This window comes from Temnothorax americanus, unplaced genomic scaffold (assembly GCF_048541705.1).
Source record: "Temnothorax americanus isolate GAGA-0224 unplaced genomic scaffold, ASM4854170v1 Scaffold3, whole genome shotgun sequence".
Taxonomy (NCBI): Eukaryota; Metazoa; Arthropoda; class Insecta; order Hymenoptera; family Formicidae; genus Temnothorax; species Temnothorax americanus.
This window is the reverse complement of record NW_027509442.1, coordinates 3,399,277-3,420,437: the sequence shown is the minus strand read 5'-3', so window position 1 is coordinate 3,420,437 and position 21,161 is coordinate 3,399,277. Positions and strand designations below refer to the sequence as shown.

Below are 21,161 nucleotides of genomic sequence, written 5' to 3'. Positions count from 1 at the left end.
AATCGAGACAGATGCACCAATGTAAATACGCACTTATTACACATAGTAATAATGAGAAAATGTGATCGAGATATGCTAGTGAATGTATGTAACAATTTGAAAATAAGTTGGCTAATAAAAGCGTTATATATAATATTCACATATAAAATGCAATATATCTTGCACTTCATTTCCTGCATTTATACCATATGATCCAATACGATTGAATATTGAAATACGACATATAAAGCGCTTATATATACATATAATAAAATAAAATAAACAAAATATTAGGTATGAAGCTTTCTCGATTGTACGATTAAACTGTAAAAATTATCAAAATATTCACATCTTTTTAGTGATAATATCACCATATCACTAATATAAATATTACTTGTTTTATATACTGCCGTACCCACTGCTGCTTTGCTGCTGGGAATTCATTTCTCCTGCATTTGCCTGCAAAAATACCATAGAAATGAGCTCATATATAAAATAATTATTGCGATATGATAAAAACTATGGCAATAACAGTGTGCAGTAATAATAAAGTTGACAGAATTCCTGTATTACGTATGTAAGGAAAATAGATATACCAATATCTACTGTCTAATTTAATAGATATGCTATTTGTAAACCTGTACTCACAGATTGTATCCGTAACATTTGATCTAACGCGTGTGGCAGCAGTGGACGTATTCCATTGATCTCCATCGCGGTTAGATGATCCAATCTCGCGTGCACTCCCTCGCTCTTCACAAAAGCGTCCACGGATGTGCGCAATTTAGACATTCTTATATCCCATATGTCCTACAATGCACAAATTTCCACATATAAGTTCTATCTTTCGTACAAGTGTTATCTCAATCTCGTACATTACATCCAGTCGATCCCTGCTTACCTTCACGGCGATTCTGATTCCATCCGCGTCAGGGATATCATCGTTCGCCACGTTCAGCAAGATTTGACTCTCGTCCATATAATGACTGCTCGGCATCTCCGTGAACAACCTGGTGCATTGCAATTTTTATAAATATAGACGTATCTCGAGTTAAATCGAAATACTACGGAGTTGGATTGAACGTATACGTCGAAATACTCGGGCGAAATACCGAGGTTGACAGGAAAATGAGGACGCGTCGCGTCATCGGACAAGCAACGAGAAATTCTGGCGATAAGGAATCGACTTACTTGGACATTTTTTCCATCTCCTTCCTCTCGTTCAGACTCTCGATGTCCATCCATTCCTGCCTGACGATACGGCACTTCTGCTTCTGTTTCAAACACGCGGCGAGCCAGATCGGCACCTTGACCGGCAAACCGGCGCGAAACGGCCCCACCGAACCCGAGATCAGGTAGATCACGTCGGAGCTGAAGTTCGGCACTATGCTGACCAGCTGCTTCTCGCCGAGGAACTCGACCTCGCTCGGATCCATGCCTCGTTCGAAGCGTCAACGCCGTCAACTTGATCGTTCTTCGCGATACCCACGCGTCTACAGCTGTATCTCGGCGCTTCCCGACGCATTCCGAGTGACTCCAGCCTGCTCCAGCCCGACGCACCGGCTCCTACGAGTCCAACGTACTCTCCGGCGATCCCAGGCCCCAGGCGATCCTCGGCGCCTCGGCCTCGGCTCCTCGGTGTGGCAAATCGAAAAAGGCGGGAACCATCGCACAGCACGTTATGGCCGCCGCCATGTTCTCCCGCCAGTCCCGAGTCCCGCCACTTGTTGCGTCTTGCGTCTTGGATCGGGAGCGCCGGCTCAAGCTGCGCACTTTTACGCTTTCGCGTAAGAGTATAAAATAATATATATAATTTATCATGACAATACTAGGTCTATAGACGCATTATATTATGACGTTACGCCCGAGATACCTAATCGAGAGGCGTTTGCGACACCCTACACTCGTGTAAACGCGGCTTTACAAAAAGCATTAATTTAATATAGCGTACTTTATTACACGAAAACACTTAGGAAAGTTAAGAACAAAAGAATAGGTAAAGAATGGATAAGTCGCAAAGCCGGTAATTTATACGTCCACAAATCAGACCCTGGAGCATTTCGAAATGTCCGCTTCAGTTGACACCCGATATCTTGAAGACGAATTATCTCTTCCTGTCGACCACCCCGAATCGATTGGCAACAGCTGAGCTAAATGCTAAATATTGATCGGGTACAGCTGTCAGACGGGACACAGGGACGTGACAAATTCGAAGGTGTATAATTAGATTGAAGAGGAAAAGGAGAACACACAGATGGAAAAGTATACTCTATAAAAAATTTTACACATAAAAATATAAATATAAATATATAAAAAAATGTACCGACATATATTATATGTTTTTTTCTTTTGTATATCTGTATATAAAAAAATAATAAAAATTGAAAAATATTTAGAACTTTAACATTGTTTTTTTTTTATTGGATAATCATATTTTGTATACGATTATTACATTTATTTATGTATGATTACATGTATATGGGTAATTTTTTTTTCATTTCCACAAACTTCCCTTTCAATTTAAAAAAAACAATGCGAAAATTATCCTCTTAATTATTTTTTTAATTATTATTTTTTATATACAAACAAAGATTATAAGTAAGAAAGAAAGCATATATGGATTTTTTATATAATTATATTTGTGTTTTTATATAATAAAATTTTACCAGGTAGAAAGTTTAGTTACAAACATTTAGGCCCGTATCATCAGGACTACATATTGTGGATTGCAACGGAAGATTAACATTTGACTAATCAAATAATTTTATTAAATTATAATTTCCAATCTTCGTGATCTTTTATAATCTTTGCTGCGTAGTTTTCTCCCTTTTACCCTCCGACATTTAATTGTACATCTATCTCATTTTAAGAAAACTAACATAACACAATAAAGCTACAAGGAACAGACTTTGTGTTCATTTCTCCTAACGTATGACAGATTAACTTTAATCTTGGTTTAACGTACTTTTTATTTTTTTTAGTTTTAAGAATTAGAAAAGATTATATAAAAAATTACACCGAGATTAAAGTTAATCTGCATTGATAGAAATGGACATTATACTGCCAAATTGAGAAAAATACAATACATCTGCTGCGTCGCATAAAAAGAATTAAAAGGAACACAAGTTAAACGGAACTGAATGTTTAGTACAACAATTTTGGGCATAACAAAAAAACAATGTAGTCAGAGCGTATACGGTTACGTCCATACGAGACGTGAATGCAAATCTAACTTTGAAAAGTTCACTTGTTGTTTGACGGACAGATAAATGCGTCGCATTGACCGGAAAAAATATAAACGAGACTATATCCTGATGAAAAAAGTTTTATAATATCGCATGATTAAGAATTTTACATATTTTAAATTTATGAAGATTTCTGAAAATCATCTTAAACCCCTTCAGATTTTATAAGTTTTCTTCGGAAATTATATTGAACGAAAAATCTTAAAATATTTCAAAATTCACATATGTAAAAAGAACTTTAGAAAAGATATAAACTTTCTCAATATTTTTGACAAATGTTTTAATTTATATATAAAAAAATCTGAGAAATTTTCTAAAAAGTTATACAATTATGCTGAGAAATTCTGAGATTTATATAGAAACTTTGAAAAATTATGTGAAGAATTCTAAGAAAAATTTTTGCCTAGGCATTCTACGATAAATTGGGTGACAATGAAGCATCGATATATATGGATTATACGCGCGAAGCTTTTCAATGACACTGATTTCATTCGGTCATAATGCCGCGATACACAGGGTGCTTATTGTACGCTAAAAATTCGCATGCGTTATTACACACATAGGTAATATCCTTTTCGACCGATTTTATTTTCTTACATAATAATCGTTACGATGAGGCGTTCTAAAATTGATCGAGGACTCTAGATTCTATTTAAAATCTAAAGACGAAGAGGGGTGAGTATTAAAATAATTGAACCGACATCCATTCGCACAATATTTGTTAATTTTACAAGATCTCGCGGTTTTTATTAATAATAAACTTGTACTGTCCGTATTTTGGGGGAAAAAAAACCGTGCAAGCGTTTGATAATAGATCAATATTTAACGAAGATTTCTTGCTGAAAATTTTGTTCTCCACCAAAAATTTAATTGATGGCCATCTTATTTTCTCTGAAGGGGAACTTACATCAGGCCGATATTCTGTTAAAGCAAAGTTCGGCTAAAAGTGGTTGACGACTGAAATTTTTGTTATCTATTTATTATCATTTCTGGAGAGCGGTTTGCTGAACTTTGTTAACTTTTAATAACAGATACGGCTGATTGTTATTTGTATCGCGATAATTTTGTCGATTAAAATATCATTTCAGTAATTTTAGAAGATTAATTATCAGTATCAATATATGTACCGAACGCGTATACAATCTAGCAAATATCGCATGTAAAGAATATGGAGAGGAAACGGGAGAGGAATGGCGCACAAATGTCTAGTTATATCAATCGTATGATATGCAGAGTATTGCACAGGTGCAATGTTCGTGCAAATGTTCTACGTAGACACGCGTAGAGACACACAATCACAACGTGTACTGTTTTATTGTACAAGTTAAATTAAGTATATTGTCTCCCCCCTCGGAATACTTATCACTCTACTTGCCACTGAATCGCCACACACGATGCAGCATTGTCCTCGCCGTGCGTTCGAGAACACGTCCCTTCTCCTCAGGTGCCCTCGTGGGTTTCTCAAAATATTTGCCTTCCTTTAGTCTAGTTTTTATATACAATACCTACATGATAAAAAAGGAAAGTCAGACGTGCCACACTCCGTTTGTCACTTTGTCTTTTCGAAGCTTCAGCTCTATAGCATCGCTGTCGCTCCATTTCAACGTAATACATTTTAATATAATTTATTTAAACGCTAAAACATGTATGCTATATGGCACGCTCAACGAGTAACTAATAATAAAATAAATCGGCACATCGAGAGATTTAGAAAAAAAATACAAATTTCCTAGTTCAGTTTGTTAAAGAATCCGTCCCACTTCTATTTTTTCGCGGGTACTCTATTAGCCGCCCGCTACGTCGATTCTGTCTCGAGATTCCTCCAGGACGAGGAGACGATCGGGAGAGGCGTGATTCACCACGTCGGCCTCGATCACGAAGATCGACGCGGGCGGCGTTTCCTCGACGTGGTTCTCCTCCGCGGGCAGGAGCGGTGCCAGCGACCTGTACGTTCGCAATTCCAACGAGGTGGAACTTCCGCGGTCAGTCTCGTCATCGTTGCGGTCGACGATATCGCCGTCGCTGGCCAATTCCTCCTCGCTCATCCGTTTGTTCGTCGCTAACGTAGAGTTGCTGATTGGAATCGGACTTCCGACCGCAGCACCGACATCCGTGGCGTTTCGACACGTCGACGAGACGCGCCTTTCGGGGCACGCGTTGTCCATCCTTCTGCTCCCATCGATCACCTGTGACGGTAAGTAAATAAAACGGAGATAGATCGCGAAACGTAGATCGAATCGAGCAAGGTAAACATTATGTGAAATTATAATAATTTAAATAGTCCCGATTATATTTTTGCTGTTAATATAATAATCTTAATCTTCCGTATTTTAGGCACGTTGCCTATAGTAAATCTTTTAATATATGCTAGTTCTTTCTCAAAGTTTTTATATATTTGTCTTTTAGTTCTTCAAATTAAGATGACAACATTATGTATAGTTTAGACTTTTTGTACTGAAGAAAATGTAAAGATGAAACTAAATCGAATTATAAATAGAGAAGTTTAATTTCTTTCGCTTAGGAATAAGCGATGCTGGAAAATTAATTTCTTCTCTGTTCCACAGGTCCGATAAAATATACAGATTTAGAGAACTTGTAAGCAGTTTAAATATCAATGTACCTGGCGCAGCAAGCTCGGTCTCTGACTCCTCGGCTGATCGAAGCCGCTGAATCGCCTCTGAAGCTGCCTCTGCGAACCAACGAGGGAACCCCGATCGTGAATCACGCTGATCACGCTGGACTTGACGTCGCTGTGCGGGAAGAGCAGCTGCCAGACGAAGTTTTTGAGGGCGATGCGAAAGTCCTTGAGATGGTAGGCGTAGAGGAGGGGATTGCCAACCGAGTTGATGTGCGAGAGGATGATGCAGAATTTCATGAGGAAGTCGTCCACCTCGCACCGCGGGCAGAAGGCCATCACGCAGTTTATAGTGTACAGCGGGAACCAGCAGACGATGAAGAAGACGACGATACAGGAGAGATTCTGCGTGGCCTTGACTTCCCGTTTGCGCGCCGCGCCAAGACAACGCAGCATCGTCCCCGGCGTCTGGTGATGGTTACCGCCCAAACGGAGACGGTTACCGCCGGGGAGACGGAAGACCCGGAGATGGCGAACGGTACCGCCACCCCCCGGGTCGCTGGAGTCCATCGTGACGATTTGCTGTAGCTGTAACCGTCGTACCCGTTACACTCTTTGGTTATTTTTCCACCGTATCTTTCGCGCCGCGCGTTGCGTCAGCACACTATCCGCCACTATCGCAAATCTCTCGGAATCTCCCCAGCTAGCAGAAAGTCCTAAAAAATATCTTAAAGACATCACAAAGACGTCTAAAAGATGACACAATTTTTCGAACGTCCTCCAAACATTTTTTAGAAGCTTCCGCTAGCTGGGTCTCTTTCTACGACTGACCTGTTTTACGATTACCCGGTATATGTGGGCGTAGAAGGCCGCGATCAGCAGGGCGGGGAAGATGATCGTGGCGAAGTACAGGAACACGAGATAATCGTAGTCCATGACGTTCGTAAAGATACACCTGTGATCGCTGGTCTCGCCGGCGTTCCAGCCGAAGAGCGGCAGGAAGCCCACCAGGGTGCCCGCCACCCAGCACACGCATATTATACCTGGAAACCGATCGTCTTTCCCGTTTAATATTCGTTTATTCCTTCGAATCCGCCATCGATCGCCTCGCCTCGCCGTCAATGGATCGACGCGCCGCGCCGTCGTCGCGTCGTCGCGACGGCAATATACGTACGCTTAGTTGATTCAAATAATAACTCGTTCACGCGCATCCGTTCGTTACGCATCGCATCGGTCATTCATCGCGATTAGCACCGGCTTCTCGCGCTCTCTTTATCGGCTTCCACGTTGACGAGAGGCAATTTTTATATGTATATACCCGTGGATATATACACGGTTTCTTATCGATTGGTTCGTCATTCGTGGAAAGCGGCGCTCCTCTGGGAAATGCGCGTTATCGGGTGCAATATGCAGGAACTGACGTCTCGTAGTGCTTCGAGGACTTTATATGGTCTAAGAGAAATTTACCGTACTTATTACTTGTCTCGAACGACGAATTTTATATTCATTATTGGATTCCGTGATCTAAAAAGTAGTTCTTTTATCATTCGATATTGGAGTGAAAAATAATAAAAATATAGATGTTCCATTCATTCTTGATTCCTTTGAATCTTACTGGACAGTTTCCAAAAGATTTTGTAACATTTTTAGGATACGCCAAATGTCTCATAGAAATTTATTATTTTGACTGTCGCGTACTCGATAGATTAAAAGTTTAACTCGAGATAATTAAAGCTTGTCTGATCTCTCAAGAAGTTTTATTTTGTCAAAGAACTTTGCAATAAACATAGAATTGATGTTGTATTATCACTTATATCGGAACAAATATTAAGTATTATTTGACATTTAACACTATTGTTGCTTGCAAATCTAAAAATTTTGCCCAAGTATCCCTTTTGATCTATCAAATCTTAGGGACTGTAAAAATTTTAAATTACCACTTATTGCCCGCTTCTAGTCTCGAAACGAAGTTACAGTCTTGTTGATTTCTTCTTTTCGGATCATTTTGAAGCGTGTCTGTCTCTTCCCGAACTACCGCGAATCAAATTTGTCCGTCGGTTATTCCGAGAGCTATACGACACAGAGTTCAGAACCAGGAAATGGTGGGGAAAAACACGTGAGGATTTTACGATTAAGTATCTGAAGAAACACGCGATGCAGGTTCACGATTGTTTTGCATGTTCGCGCTAATCGGCGTATGCGTTCACGCTTTAATAAACGCAATGCAACGCAATGTCATGCGACGCGACTTAAAACGGCAATAGCGGATTACGCGAACAATGTTGCGTAATTATACGGACACGTGTATACGTGGAAATTAGAGCTAGAGTGTCACGCACGACCACTAGGCCAGAGACCTGGCAACCCTTTTGTCCCTTTCGTTAACGTTGTCAACGTAGTTAATAACGGCACCTAAAGACCTCCGGGAGCTTTCTTTGTGACCGGCCCTTGGCTAAACAAGTCCGCTATTGAGCAGCTAAGTGCCACTGCCATGCGTGTCTAACTCGTATAATTTCTATTACTTGAACGGCCCAAAGAGCCATACTTGCCAAGCACGCATGCTTTCATTGCATCAATGGAGTATACTGAAAACTGTATCCAAGTATCTATGAGCTATAATTTCGATTAAATAAACTTTCCCTCCTCACATACATCATAGACACGTAATTACAATCTATGTATATGTAACGAGTCCGGATTGTCAGAGCTGCGATTCACTCAATTCGAATTATTGGCAATCTCAATCACGCTCGAATACAGGCTTGTTTAGCGAGAAATGGCAATAGCCTAGCACGTAAAAAAAATTGTCAGATCAATTCGTCTAACTGCGTAATCGTTATGCCGCGATCGAGTTACCGCCGGCCGTTTCTCGCGGGAGCGGTGTGATCTTGGATCAACTTGAATCAGCGTACTTGGATCATTATATTGATCTCACGATACGATATCAAGCTGCCCGATATCAGGTATCAAAATTAACGACGTTGGCTGAGGCCGATACGACGGGGGCGTGGGCGGGGGCGGGGGGAGAGGGGGGCAAAAGGGCGAGTGCCTCACCTATGGCAGTTTTGGTGCGTACGGTGCGCGAGTATCTCATGGGATGCAGGATCGCCCAGTAACGATCGACGGACACCGCGACCAGGCAGAAGATGCTGATGGTGCAGAGGACGACGAGGACCGACACGGTGAACAGGCAGGCGTGCAGATTCGTCGGCAGGCCGATGCTCGCGAGGATAGCGAACGGGATCGCGAACAGTCCGACGAGCAGATCGGCCGTCGCCAGCGAGACGATGTAGTAGTTGGTGCGTCGACGCAGCTTCCGCTCCTTGCCGAAGACGATGATCACCAGGCCGTTGCCGATAACGGCGCAGATCGCTACCAGGATCTCGCAAACGGTGTACGGCAGGTTCAACTCCGCGCCCAGGGACGACGACGCGTTCGTCGGCCCGGTGTGGTCCAAGTAATCGTACGGCGGATCGGTCGCGTTCGACGGAAATCCCATCGCGACGACCATCGGCATACACCGCGACCGGCGGATACGCGGATGGTCTTATTGGCGCCCTCGGGGACGCGGGACGATTGCACGACGCGCGTTCCTCGTCGACGCTTCACGGCCGCGAAGCATGACGACGCTCCTATATCGCGACACGGGATCGATCCGGAGCAATCGTGACGTCGCGATACTTTCTAGTGATGTACTTGAGCGATAGTCATCGCCGCGCCGTCCTCAAGGAGGTCCGACATCTCTCGAATCTTTAGCGCTCAATTAAATATCTGTCTCGAGTCTCGAATATATTCGGCGCGCGGGCGCGCTTGCGCGCCACGTGCGCTCGTCGCTCGTCGTGTCGAGAGAGAAATTGGCTGTGAGAAATTTCGTTAGATCAATTTTCCACGCTTCTATTTTTGCGTTCTAGATTCGCACATTCTATTTTCTCGCTCGCGTCGGGCATAAAATTTCGCCCTCGGCGTCCGCCGGAGCTCTCGCGGAGCGAAGATATTAAAGGCGAGGATCAACATTTGTCATTCGCGGGCCCGAGAGATCTCCGCCGAGAGTTGTTCTCCTCGGCTATAATTATCGAGCTTGTCCGTTGTCAGATATCTCAATTTCCGTCTCTATAAATCACCACCGAACTCGGGAAGAGTCTTCTCGGAAACTCACACGACGTCACTGTCGTTCGCGTCTCGCTTCACGTCTCCTCTCTTCTTTCCCAAATCAGTCGAACCTTCGCGGTTTCTCGAATTTTCTTTTTTTACTATTCTTTCCGAACCGCGATTTTTCTCGGTCTACGCGACTCCGCTTCCGTTTGTCCGAAAGGAGCGAAGGAACGATCGATCGGGGGTCGGTCGCTTGCTGATCGCGTGACACGTTAGCGACCGTCGCGTTTCCCGTCCATTACTCATACGCGGAGTCCGAGTTACGCGAGCGCGTAAGATGATTTCCGCGCGATATCATCTAATAGAGCCTGCGTGTCACGCGAATTTCGCGTTCGCCACGAAACGACGGCAAGGAGGCCGACTTCTTCTCGTGCCTTTTCGCGCTTTCGTGCGTTACACCTCACCGCGTCGCCGTTATCCTCATCGACATATCAATCGATTCATTACTTTCCGATGACCCGGAAGCGAAGAAACACCGGACTCGATCGGTTCACCTCCGATCCGAGATTCGGTATCGAGCGAAATCTACTCGCTTCCTGATTTCGGCATTTCGGCGTCGCGTTGGTATAGTTAATTTAAAGTCGCTGACTGCGCGTTGCCCTCGCGTCATCCGCGTGCGTGCGTCATCGAAAGAGCGGGAAAAGTCGCGTGGAGAGTCCGAGCCTCCTCGACGAGAGAAGAGAGAGAGAAGAGAGAGAGAGAGAGAGAGAGAGAGAGAGAGAGAGAGAGAGAGAGAGAGAGAGAGAGAGAGAGAGAGAGAGAGAGAGAGAGAGAGAGAGAGAGAGAGAGAGAGAGAGAGAGAGAGAGAGAGAGAGAGAGAGAGAGAGAGAGAGAGAGAGAAAGAGAAAGAAAGAGTTTGATCGACGCAGATCGATCGACCGGCGTGTCGTCACGGGCAAATATTTATTTCTCTGATTAATTAGTCCGGGGACGTGGGTGTGAAAAGTCCACGACGTGCACAAAACGGAGAGGGGGGGACAGAACGGGACGGATGAGGGGTTCCTTCCTCTCCGCGGCGCGACGCACGTCGGGGCGCCGAGGTCGGAGGATGAAACGAGCGCGGTCCGCCTTCTCAACCCCGTGGCGCGTAACTGAGGCTCGCTGAGGACGCCGAGGTCGCCGAGGCCGGCGTGCTCTTCTCGCGAGTCGCGTGACAGTAGGGCACGCGATAGAGGTGGTGGTGGAAGGTACGAATCTCCGCGGCCGGTACACCGCTCTCTTCTCGCGTTCTTCCTTCCGCCGCGCAGCGGCAAAGTCGAAACGCCAAAAAGCCGGAAGGGCCAAAAGGGTACGTTCGGTTCGCGCCACGACCCCCGCGGAGCGTGAAGCGTGACAGACGCGGATCAGCGGACGCGGACCGTCGTACAAACGCGATGCATCTCACACACACACACACACACACCGGATGCTTTCACGTGCACGGCGTGCTTGACCTCGGGCCCGCCGCGCGCGGCCGCCAATGCCGCGAGCTTTTATCGTTTTCGCAGCGACGGCGACGCGGACGGACATATTCGTGTCACGTGCGCGCGCGCCTTCTCTCGCTCTTCCTTTCCCGCCATCGTATACACTTCCCTCTTCGTTCACCTTCTCGCGAACAACGTCGTAATTGTTTCGCTCCTAAATGCAACCGCGAGCGTAAGGGAACCACGTGATGGATCTACTCCGTCGCGGCGACTCGGTCCCAGCACGAAGTCGCCATTCGTACGCTATTCACGATTCGCGCGAACATTACCGCACACATCGCGCGCGCACGCTCTCGGCGCTCAATTAAACGGTTTAATCTCTCGCGTCTTGTTGCCTTAATACGGCGGTTGCCGTTCGGTATTGATGTAATACGAAATTCAGGCAGCCACATATATCCGGCACTAAAACGGCTGTGGCGGCAATATGGCGGGGAAAAAGTGGGGCGCAATCACATCCGTTCATTTACGTAGTTATATGTTCGAGCGTTATGTATAGCGAGAAAAATGCTGAATATTACCGCGGACCGATAGCGGTCCCCTAATAGAGTACAATCAGCACAATGTAGCTTGCGAGATACTCTATAATCTAACGCGGGCTATTGTTCTCGCGCACGGGCGGCTCGTGCAGAAGCGCGCTACAATTAGTTAACAACAAGGAAAATCTGGAAAATTAATGGAGAGGAAAACTCTAAAAAAAATCAACTTTTTGTCTGATTGTACTCCAGACTTCCTCCGTAGCAGACGTCATCTCGAGACGTTTGACTTGTAGCACTATCTTGTAATAGAGGGGTTGCGTGGTATTCTTCGATAAACATATATTAATTATTAAGAAAATAAAGATTAAAATAATGCGCTACATTTTCCAATTGCCGAAAATATGTGGAGTCGAATTAGCTCGTCGATTCCGTTGACGTATTCTTGAACGATTGAACAGGACGTCGTACACTGTTAAGTCAAATTATACTCGTTTGAGTCATTCTTAATCATTGCTATAAGTCGCTACCGCTCCTACTCAATATGTCGTTAATTTAACTAAAACTGAAGTTAAAATAATAAATTTTGACACACATATGGCAGTTTAAATTAACAATATGTTATTTAACTGAGGATATTAATTTAAATTTAATCTTTTAATATATTTAACAGTGTGAAAAAAGGGGCTATTAGGGTCGGACGCGGTTCTTCGTGCGTGCAATGGAATCAGTTTATTCGTCTTCTTGAAGTACATTGAAAATAAACTTATTTCATCTAATGCTGAGGATGGTTCAAAAATGAGCCGAAACGTTTATTTTCAATGTACTTCAAGAAGACGAATAAACTGATTCCACGCACGAAGAACCGCGTCCGACCCTAATAGCCATTTTTTTTTCTCTCTTATGAAGGTCATTCTATGATTTTATTTAACAGTGTAACTGAATCGCCGATCACGGAAACGATGTTCAAAAGAAACCACGTTAGAGAATGGCTAAAGTCATTCCCGTATAAAAGTTAAAGATGTGGGTACCTAATGTAATAAATGACCGTAATTAGTAGCCATTTGTTAACGAGCGACGGGAGGCCTTCGCCCTACGTTTTGTCCTCTGATGATCAAATGGTCACAATACAGATATCTACTTGTTATACTTCCCGATATATAACTGGTCGATAAGATAATATGGAGATAGAATTACTATCCGGGTTAACCCGGCAAATAAATTCGCACATTTTTCGCACGCACGCACTCTTCATCTCTCTTTCGCGGATGCTGGGCTACTCGGTGTATGCGTGCGTACTTCTGGACCTGGATATATATCTGAAACATAATATGCCATGGTTGAAAAGGATCATTTTTTGTAACCGTGAATATCAGGAGGAATATTCCGCAAACTTTCGTTTCGTCATGTTTCCTAATGAGTCTTTTTATCGAACCATAAAGTTGTCCGACGTGATCGAACTTTTTTTATTTCTTCACATATTTTTTAATTTTTTTCAATTTATATTATAACAAAATTATAATAATTTTTACTATAATGGGATTATTATAATAAAGTCTAATTTACATTGTAACGTGGAGCTCAGAAATAAAGAAAAAAAAAGAGAATTCTAATTATCAAACGCTCATCTCTGTTATTCTAAACACAAAAAAATCTTCGCAAAATATAATTATTAGCAAAATGAGAAATTTCCGCCTCTTCAATCCAGTTGGAAATCATAGAGGTGTTAAAGTGGAGAACATTTTGCTTCTGCATCCCCTCGATCCGTTCACGCGAGAGTACAACTCGCGGTCATTCGTTCAGGAGATTATTTATTGATGACTAATCTCGTGCAAAAAAAGGAATGCGCGGCGGCCGCGCGCTCGAGAAAGCAACGGACGGAAGTCGCGACTCGGCGAGGCAGGTTTTAACGAATGGTGAACGAGTCCATTCGTGGTAATTCGTATGTACGTACTCATTGTCCGTAACTGGCGCATAACGGAGCGCTTGACATTGCATAAAGGATCTCTAATTGCGCCGCGCGCGAACGAGCGCCGAGCGGCCGGGCCTCTCGGATACGAGCGCGCCGCGCGCCGGCGATCTCGATTTAAATCGAAAATGGGTCGTGTTCGTGTTACACCGACCATGTAAACACACCCTGGAACATACCACCGGGTATCTAATGGTTTAATACGACTAATGCATCGCGCCGGAAGGTGGGCTTAAATCCAGTGCCGTGCCTTTGACTGTCGGATCCACATCGGCAAGTGTCGATGTATGCTGCAGGAAAAGTCGGATGAAATAAGAATGTATATAGTATTCGGTGGAAAAATAAAATAATAGATTTCGGATTAAAGTTAAAAAAGCTCTTTGGCATGATTTTCCTTTCATTAGTTTTTGTAAATGCTTTCGCGCGACATTTCGATGTTTCTTCTGATGCTATTTCTGCAGAATCTATAAGTCTGCTTGCATTTAATATGCACTTATCATAATCAAAAAATTTAAAGAATATATTCTATTTTATACGATATTTATATATGTGATATGTATAATAATATTAAAAAAAAATAAATTATTCCTTTTTCATCCCGTTTAAAATTTATAAAAAGGCACGAGCGCGTAAGCTTATCTCGTGGATGGATTGATGTAAAAAGATAATTTACTATCGCTCGTTAATGTTAATAAAATCACTGCAATTGTCATATGGAGTACCATTTTAACTCTTATATCGTCAGAAAAGAACGATCGAAATTTGTACAACTGCAACCTTGACCTTCGAGATGATGTATGTTTTCGGGGGTTCCACGATTATATACCATTTTACTTAATATTCTTACGCCCGCGGGCATTAATAACACACGCGCGCGCGCGCGCGCGCGAGAACGGTTGATGATTCCCTACATCACGAACGACGCTAAATACATCTGGATATCGCTTCGCTGCGAATCGAATCGAGGACAGAGATAATGAAGAAAAAAAGCGAGCTTTAAAGAATCGCGTAAAGCAAAAGCGTGCTCGAATTTGTGGGCGCGCGCCGAATTTATGTGCGGTTCGTAAAAATGTGCGTCGAGATTTTAACGAGGCGCGCGACCGGCGCGCGTAACGCGAGCCTTATTTACTCGCGGAAGTAATGAAAGACCGGCCGTTTTTCTTTATCTCGGTAACAACGGGGAGCAGAAGGCGAGGAGGCGCGACGCGACGCGTGACCGGGTCGCGAAGGCGTGCGCGGAAAGCGCGGTGCGACGCGCGATATTTAACGGGATCCAATTAAAAAAGCTCGCCCCCCGTCCGCGCGGGTGTCGTGCGACTCACTGACTTCGCCGGTGTGCTTTACTTTTATTACAAGCCGCGCGCGCGTGACGCAAAACTTAATAAATTAATACACCACACGCTACCCCGTTAAAGTAATGATTACGCTTCTCCGCGAGCGTGGGCGGCAGACAAATATTTACAAACAGAAATAATCACGATCGCATTTGACACCGTTACACGCGAGGAAGGCTAATCAGGCGAATGGGATCTCGGTGCGGATATTCATTTAAATAGAAAATTAAGTCTCTTTCCTCGTTTCGAAAATGGCGATCTGGTTTTCATTTTTGTGCGAAGACCGGTCTCTTGTCGGTTTTTCCCTTCTGTTTCTAGGTATCATGAGCGAGAAACGCGTCAAAATATTTTGTGTTTTCAAGATTTAAAATGATTTGTATTTATATTTCGCGAACTTTAAAGGGTCGAGGATCGTTCGAAAATTTCTTTTATATACAAACGTCTACAGTCTTGGATTTTACTGTAAAATGTTTGCAAGAGCTTTTAAAATATCACGTTAAAGAAAAAATTTGTGCTTTTTTTATATTAAAAATAAACGATGTAAATTAACGCAGCAAGTCAGCGATTGACCAAAATTAGTACTTATATACAAGTTAAAATCTATGAAAATGTTTTTTTGCTACATATTGTTTATAATTCATATTTTATAATCCAAGTTTTCTCCATTTGGGTATCCAGGGATTGCAGTTATTGAACAAACGTGTATGTAATTTAAAGCTTTTAAATGTAAGGCGTTTAAAACCTTTGTATTTTTAAAAGCTTTAAATTCAAATTTTATTCTAAACGTAATCTCCCCCTCGCCTTCGTAAAACTACTCAAAGAATAGGGATCGGAAGACGTTTGGTACTTTCGCTAAAAACTAAAAAACACGTTTAGTGAGTATCCGGATATTGACTTAAGGGTTAATCCTCTTTGCGGGCGCTCGACGCCTCATCGATCGACGATGTAAGTTTCCGAATTCAATTTGTCTAATGAGCGCGAGCTCATTTTTCCGTTGTGCGCATCACGTTGATTAAGCTTCGTGCTGGCGTTGGAGAAGTGGATAACGACGTTGATCGTTCTCGCGGTTCTACTATCCCCGATACACACAGGTAACGCACAGGGCGATGAATCAATAATTGTTAATGTTATTGCATGTGCACTATAGTATCGGGATGATCGTAGACTGTGCCAACACGGGTTGGTACGTATCGCGTATAGTTTACCGCTTATCGCGAATTGCACGATGGATATAAGTAATTAAGCTTAATCTACATTATAATTAGACTTCCCTTTTCGCGAGAAAGAGAAAATCTGATTAATTTCAACTATAATACTGGTAATAATATTTTTGCACGTATAATCAATGATATATATATATACCTATATATTTTTTTTACTCCTTACACGTTTTAAAAATAGTCCCAGTTTAAAAATTTTAAACTTTTGAATATCAAGAGTCTCGCGCCAAGTACACGCGAAGCGAGACCGCACCGTGACTCTTTTACGCGAACGCACGAGTTGCGAGTACTCGCGAGATTTTGAGATCTCAATAGAAGTAATACGCAAGTTTTTAATTAAATTATAAAAGATAAGAATGTATACACAAGTGAGTGATATATTCACTTTTCACGTAAACAATTTAGAAAATAGTTCAACGAATTAATTTGTAGAGTCATTTTCAAAGGCGAAGGTCTTCGATTATAAATAATTACAATGTAAATACAAATTTCATGCAATTACTTAGCGCAATTACTTAAAGTAATGGTTTGCAAACAGAAATGTTATCGATAGTATATTTTCTATCGTTTAATATACTTACAAATAGATATGTATCCAAAATTGTTATTCATTGTTCACAAAAAACGTTTCATCCAAAATTGCTTACAGTAATGCAATTCATTATCTTAAAATACGAAAGTATCATCGACTAATGGAAGATGTACTCGCGCTTGGTCTGAAAATACTTGCGCCAGATGGAAAATAGTGTTGCAACGTTGCGCGTATAACTATGTACATAATCCACATAAAAAATATAAATCCCAGGAACATGAAAGGACCATAACTGCAAACAAAAAACTCTAAATGTAATACGAGACTTGTCGTAGATACGTCCCAACGGATCATAAAAAATTACGGAATTACATACTTGGTGAGCCATGCGATCAATATACCAAATGATATACTCATGAGGAAGGTGTAATTGGCTAAAGATCGTAAACTTAATCGAGGCGGCAATCGTTCCTCGGAGCCACTGGTAAATCCGTTTGACGTTCGTTTGGGTAATTTTACAATGGTGGTAGGTGGGGCAATCAGTTGCCGACAAATGCTACCAAGGAAGCTTCGTCTGCCGTACAGTGCGATTATCTCGTGTCGATACTGCAAATAAATGGCAAGTTATCAAAATGAAGAACAGCTTCGTGATTATACACAATACCTTGAGATTGATGTAACAGCATAGCTTGTAAAGGTATCGAACGAGAAAAGCGCACTCGTTCGTTCGTACCGGCTGTAGCTCTGGATCGCCCATGTATTCGATATATCGACACGTCTGTCTACCCTCTTGCAACGGCACGAAAGTACCCGGTCTGCTCGAGTCGAAGCTGGACTCCATCTAAAAATCGCATCTTTTAAATCGGTCGAAGAATTTTAATAGAAACCTATTTCAATAATTCGCACTTGCGACTGATGACAGAAAGAAGTCGACAGAATGCTATCGTGATATTCTTGATCCGCCACTATAGCAACTTGCGGAATGTCTTCGAGCTGTATCTGCAACAATCACGATTGTGCGTGTTACTCAAAATGAGTGACGATAGATACGCGATTCATTATCGATGTAAAAGAAATTCAATCACTTGAAATATATCTATCAACTGCTGTTGAGCGGTAGCCAAAAGCACCGGAACGCGTCGTCGTTCCTCTATGCTGATGTCATCCGAGGAGTATTCCTCGCAGCTAAAGAATTCCCAGAGAGAAAGTAGAAAGCATTTTCCCCTTCTTCTGTTTTCCAGAGCCTCAACCAGGCTAGTCGCCGTTAAATGAGCTTGTTTAATATTGCTCAGAAACCATACGACCTGGAATGCAAGGTAATCGTTCGTTAATAAAGCTAGCAATAGATAGACACTTAGAAATCTACAGAGTAAAAAATACCTGCAGGTTGATAGCTGTCGAAAACATAGGGACGTATTGATAAGTCGGACCTTCCAGTTCAACAATCTGTTGCCTAACGATCGATGTCCACTGATTTGTAGTTATTCGACCTTTACTTAAGCCTGCGTCATCCATACAACTCTCCACTTCACATATCATTTTTGCCAAGTATGGTTGTGAAAATACCTATATAAATATAACTATAAAATATACACAAGTACATCTTTGAATATAAAATAGTATATTCAACCGAGGAAAATGCACGTACTTTTGTAACTCTGAATAACATTAATGCATTCTTAGGTGCTACTAGGTCAGTTCTCATAAATCGCGGAAGCAACTGCTGGAACACAACCGTATACGCCAACAGATTATTAGCAACGAAAGAAATCCATCTACCAGGATCATGAATCTTGCCTCTTTCTTCTTCCTCTGCTTTACTGAAAATGTTGAAAATACGGAAAATATTAGCCAAGACAATGACAATATTTTGGCATTAACGATAACACAATACATACGCATACCCTTCCTTAGTATATGATACTCCCGGTACATATCTCCATGGTTGAATAAAGCTCAGCCAAGCTTCCAGTATCAATCTAAACGAGCTGTCTAGAGGCCAATGATATATTGCCTTCCTCAAAAACGTATATATTTTTCCTTGAACCGAAGGAAGAATTATTCTAACAAATAAAACAAAAAAAAATGTTTAGAGTAATGGCAACAGAGTTATAAAATTTGTAAAATATCATCTCAATACCTCTTCAATTCGTCCATTGCGCTCTTGTCGCCCGTAGCGCTATTCGTAAACTCGTGCAGAGTCTTTATGAACGCTCTTACAAGGCGTATGTGTTCTCCGGAATGTATACTGTGCTGAAATTAAAAGTTACAATCAAATACGTTTGAAACGATGTGAAAGTTATTCCTGCCCCACAAAATTATTCACATCTTTCCATACAACGCACATCGCCTCTTTGATTGCACACAGAAAACTTACTCGTCGCGGTATCGAAGACAGATAGGATGTACTTAATTGCGCGTCCTCTGTATACTCCAACCAAAAATCGAGAAAGACTTGTACCACAGTCTCGCTTCGCCAGACTTGCGGTAAACACTGTTGCTGCTGCGGCGCGCCTGATCCAGGACTCATCGATCCCGATGTTAATATAGATGCTCGCAGAAGTCTCAAAGTTTGTAATTTCTGACAATCTCTGTTTAAAATATTTGAAATATATTTGAATAGAGCGCACTTGCCACTTAAATTTACGCGTCCTACGTCTCATTATAACACACCAAATGTCTCCGTACCTTCGGAATTCTGGGGACTGAGTCAATTTTCTTGGCGGCGTTTTCTTCACATATGGTCCAATCGCTGGTAGAACCGCGGAATTATCTCTCGGAAGAAAATGATACAGATAACAATGCGCTAATTGAACGTAAACTGTTTCCCAATTCATCCACACATTTTCTTGCTGTTGAAGTCGTAACCAGGGATTGGTTAAATGATACGCAAAATGAAAGATGTAGTACTCAAAGGGATATGTGTTTGCGTTAAGAAATATTCAGCGTTAATAAATCATATAATAAATAATCACATAGTAGTTATGTAATATTTAGTGAAGGATACTCATAGATAAAGCTGAAGGAACACGTGTCCCTTGATCATCTCTTATTTTATCGAGATAAAATGGTGATATCATAGCTTCCTCCAACATGGAACGTATTTTCGACTGGAATGAAAAACATTACGATATACATCATTACCCCGATAGCTGAAGATAGAAAATATAAAACAATACATTGATGTGCACAAAGTTATTATAATTCTTATACGCACCGGAAGATAGGACACTGGAAAGTTATACTTGAGATAACAGTCTGGAAGTAGTTTATAACATAAAGAAAACATTGGTCCTTGGGGACTAAGAAAGTGACACAGTGTCTCATATTCGTGTGGATTTTTCTTGAGGGTAATATTGTGCAAGCCCCACCCGATATTGTCTACTATTCCGAATAAGGAATCTATCAGCAGGGGAAAGACTAGCTGCAGCTCAGTGGTGCTCGATTCGTCTATCAATACGGACAGATCTCTGCATCGCTCCACCAACGGTTCGTTTAAATATCTCTGAGCTCTGATCTGGAAAATTGATGAACGCGTAACGCTATAAAGATATGACGTAAACTCTAAAAGTGTAAAATATATGTTACAACTTTAACAGTAACATTACCGTATTTCTTTTGCAACTATAAATTTTTCTTTGGTAATCAAGGTACGGCTGAAGTTACATTTGATAACGAATAATATTTATATTTAAATCTCGATGTTACTCCACATTGTTTACATTGTTAGAGGTATCACATGAAGCATTTGTATTTTACAAAATGTGAATCAGTAATACATACTGTAGCAACATCGGTGGAAGATGCCATGGTTTCGAGCTGGATAGAATTATAAAAAACAGCAACTAAAGGATAATAGTGTCAATATTTGTGTGGTGCTCCTATCGAACCTCACGCCGGTTAGACGAGGTTAGACTACCTGGCCATTCCATAGACATATACGTTTATGGGCCACTCGCTCTTCGCTCTCAGAATGGCGTGTGGTCAATGTAGTGTGAAAGGAATGTGTATAAGTGTATATAATGCATTTCTGTATTAGTGCGTATCGTATATCAATGTTGTGTGTGTGCGCGCGCGCGCGCGCGCGTGCATGTATGTATGTACGATCTCTTTGCATTGTGATATTTGTGATTATGTACATACATACATATGTCCCAATATTAATTTGTTTAGCATTTAAATACTGTATTATGAGTAGTTAAACAAAAACTTGAATTAA

At 42.0% G+C, this 21,161-nt stretch overlaps 3 protein-coding genes across 4 annotated transcripts; all 3 read right to left on the bottom strand.

Moving 5' to 3' along the window:
• Positions 1–112: 112 nt before the first annotated feature.
• On the bottom strand, positions 113–1,654 carry Psf2 (DNA replication complex GINS protein PSF2-like protein). Its single transcript, XM_077411234.1, has 4 exons — positions 1,171–1,654; positions 881–989; positions 628–789; positions 113–438 (listed from the first exon to the last, which is right to left on the bottom strand). The coding sequence occupies exons 1-4, from the start codon at positions 1,413–1,415 to the stop codon at positions 379–381; spliced, it is 576 nt and encodes a 191-aa protein (XP_077267360.1). The 5' UTR covers positions 1,416–1,654; the 3' UTR covers positions 113–378.
• A 2,865-nt stretch (positions 1,655–4,519) lies between these two features.
• On the bottom strand, positions 4,520–12,638 carry LOC143900167 (adenosine receptor A2b). 2 transcript variants are annotated; one of them, XM_077411190.1, is made up of 4 exons: positions 8,854–12,638; positions 6,631–6,842; positions 5,845–6,381; positions 4,520–5,410 (listed from the first exon to the last, which is right to left on the bottom strand). In XM_077411190.1, exons 1-4 carry the CDS (start codon positions 9,314–9,316, stop codon positions 5,009–5,011), a joined length of 1,614 nt encoding a protein of 537 aa, XP_077267316.1. In that variant the 5' UTR covers positions 9,317–12,638; the 3' UTR covers positions 4,520–5,008. The 2 variants fall into 2 exon arrangements, with proteins under 2 accessions (XP_077267316.1, XP_077267315.1); XM_077411189.1 differs by having other exon boundaries at positions 5,845–6,387; positions 8,854–12,637.
• A 130-nt stretch (positions 12,639–12,768) lies between these two features.
• On the bottom strand, positions 12,769–20,934 carry LOC143900169 (sphingomyelin phosphodiesterase 4). The gene is made up of 15 exons (XM_077411191.1): positions 20,726–20,934; positions 20,160–20,459; positions 19,950–20,052; positions 19,631–19,862; positions 19,320–19,533; positions 19,083–19,195; positions 18,847–19,005; positions 18,591–18,762; positions 18,323–18,508; positions 18,028–18,246; positions 17,849–17,941; positions 17,607–17,783; positions 17,319–17,548; positions 16,992–17,234; positions 12,769–13,206 (listed from the first exon to the last, which is right to left on the bottom strand). Exons 1-14 carry the CDS (start codon positions 20,750–20,752, stop codon positions 17,093–17,095), a joined length of 2,367 nt encoding a protein of 788 aa, XP_077267317.1. The 5' UTR covers positions 20,753–20,934; the 3' UTR covers positions 12,769–13,206; positions 16,992–17,092.
• Between the last annotated feature and the right edge of the window lie 227 nt (positions 20,935–21,161).

Coding starts and splice junctions, on each gene's coding strand:
- LOC143900167 (XM_077411189.1), bottom strand. CDS start 9,316: ATGCCGATGGTCGTCGCGATGGGATTTCCGTCGAACGCGACCGATCCG. Junction 6,843..8,853: donor ACGCACCAAAACTGCCATAG/GTGAGGCACTCG, acceptor ATCGGTTTCCAG/GTATAATATGCGTGTGCTGG. Junction 5,411..5,844: donor GACCGAGCTTGCTGCGCCAG/GTACATTGATAT, acceptor TTACCGTCACAG/GTGATCGATGGGAGCAGAAG.
- Psf2 (XM_077411234.1), bottom strand. CDS start 1,415: ATGGATCCGAGCGAGGTCGAGTTCCTCGGCGAGAAGCAGCTGGTCAGC. Junction 990..1,170: donor GAGATGGAAAAAATGTCCAA/GTAAGTCGATTC, acceptor GCAATGCACCAG/GTTGTTCACGGAGATGCCGA. Junction 439..627: donor AAATGTTACGGATACAATCT/GTGAGTACAGGT, acceptor GTATTTTTGCAG/GCAAATGCAGGAGAAATGAA.
- LOC143900169 (XM_077411191.1), bottom strand. CDS start 20,752: ATGGCATCTTCCACCGATGTTGCTACA. Junction 19,006..19,082: donor GCAATGGACGAATTGAAGAG/GTATTGAGATGA, acceptor TTTATTTGTTAG/AATAATTCTTCCTTCGGTTC. Junction 17,942..18,027: donor AGTTGATAGATATATTTCAA/GTGATTGAATTT, acceptor TGATTGTTGCAG/ATACAGCTCGAAGACATTCC.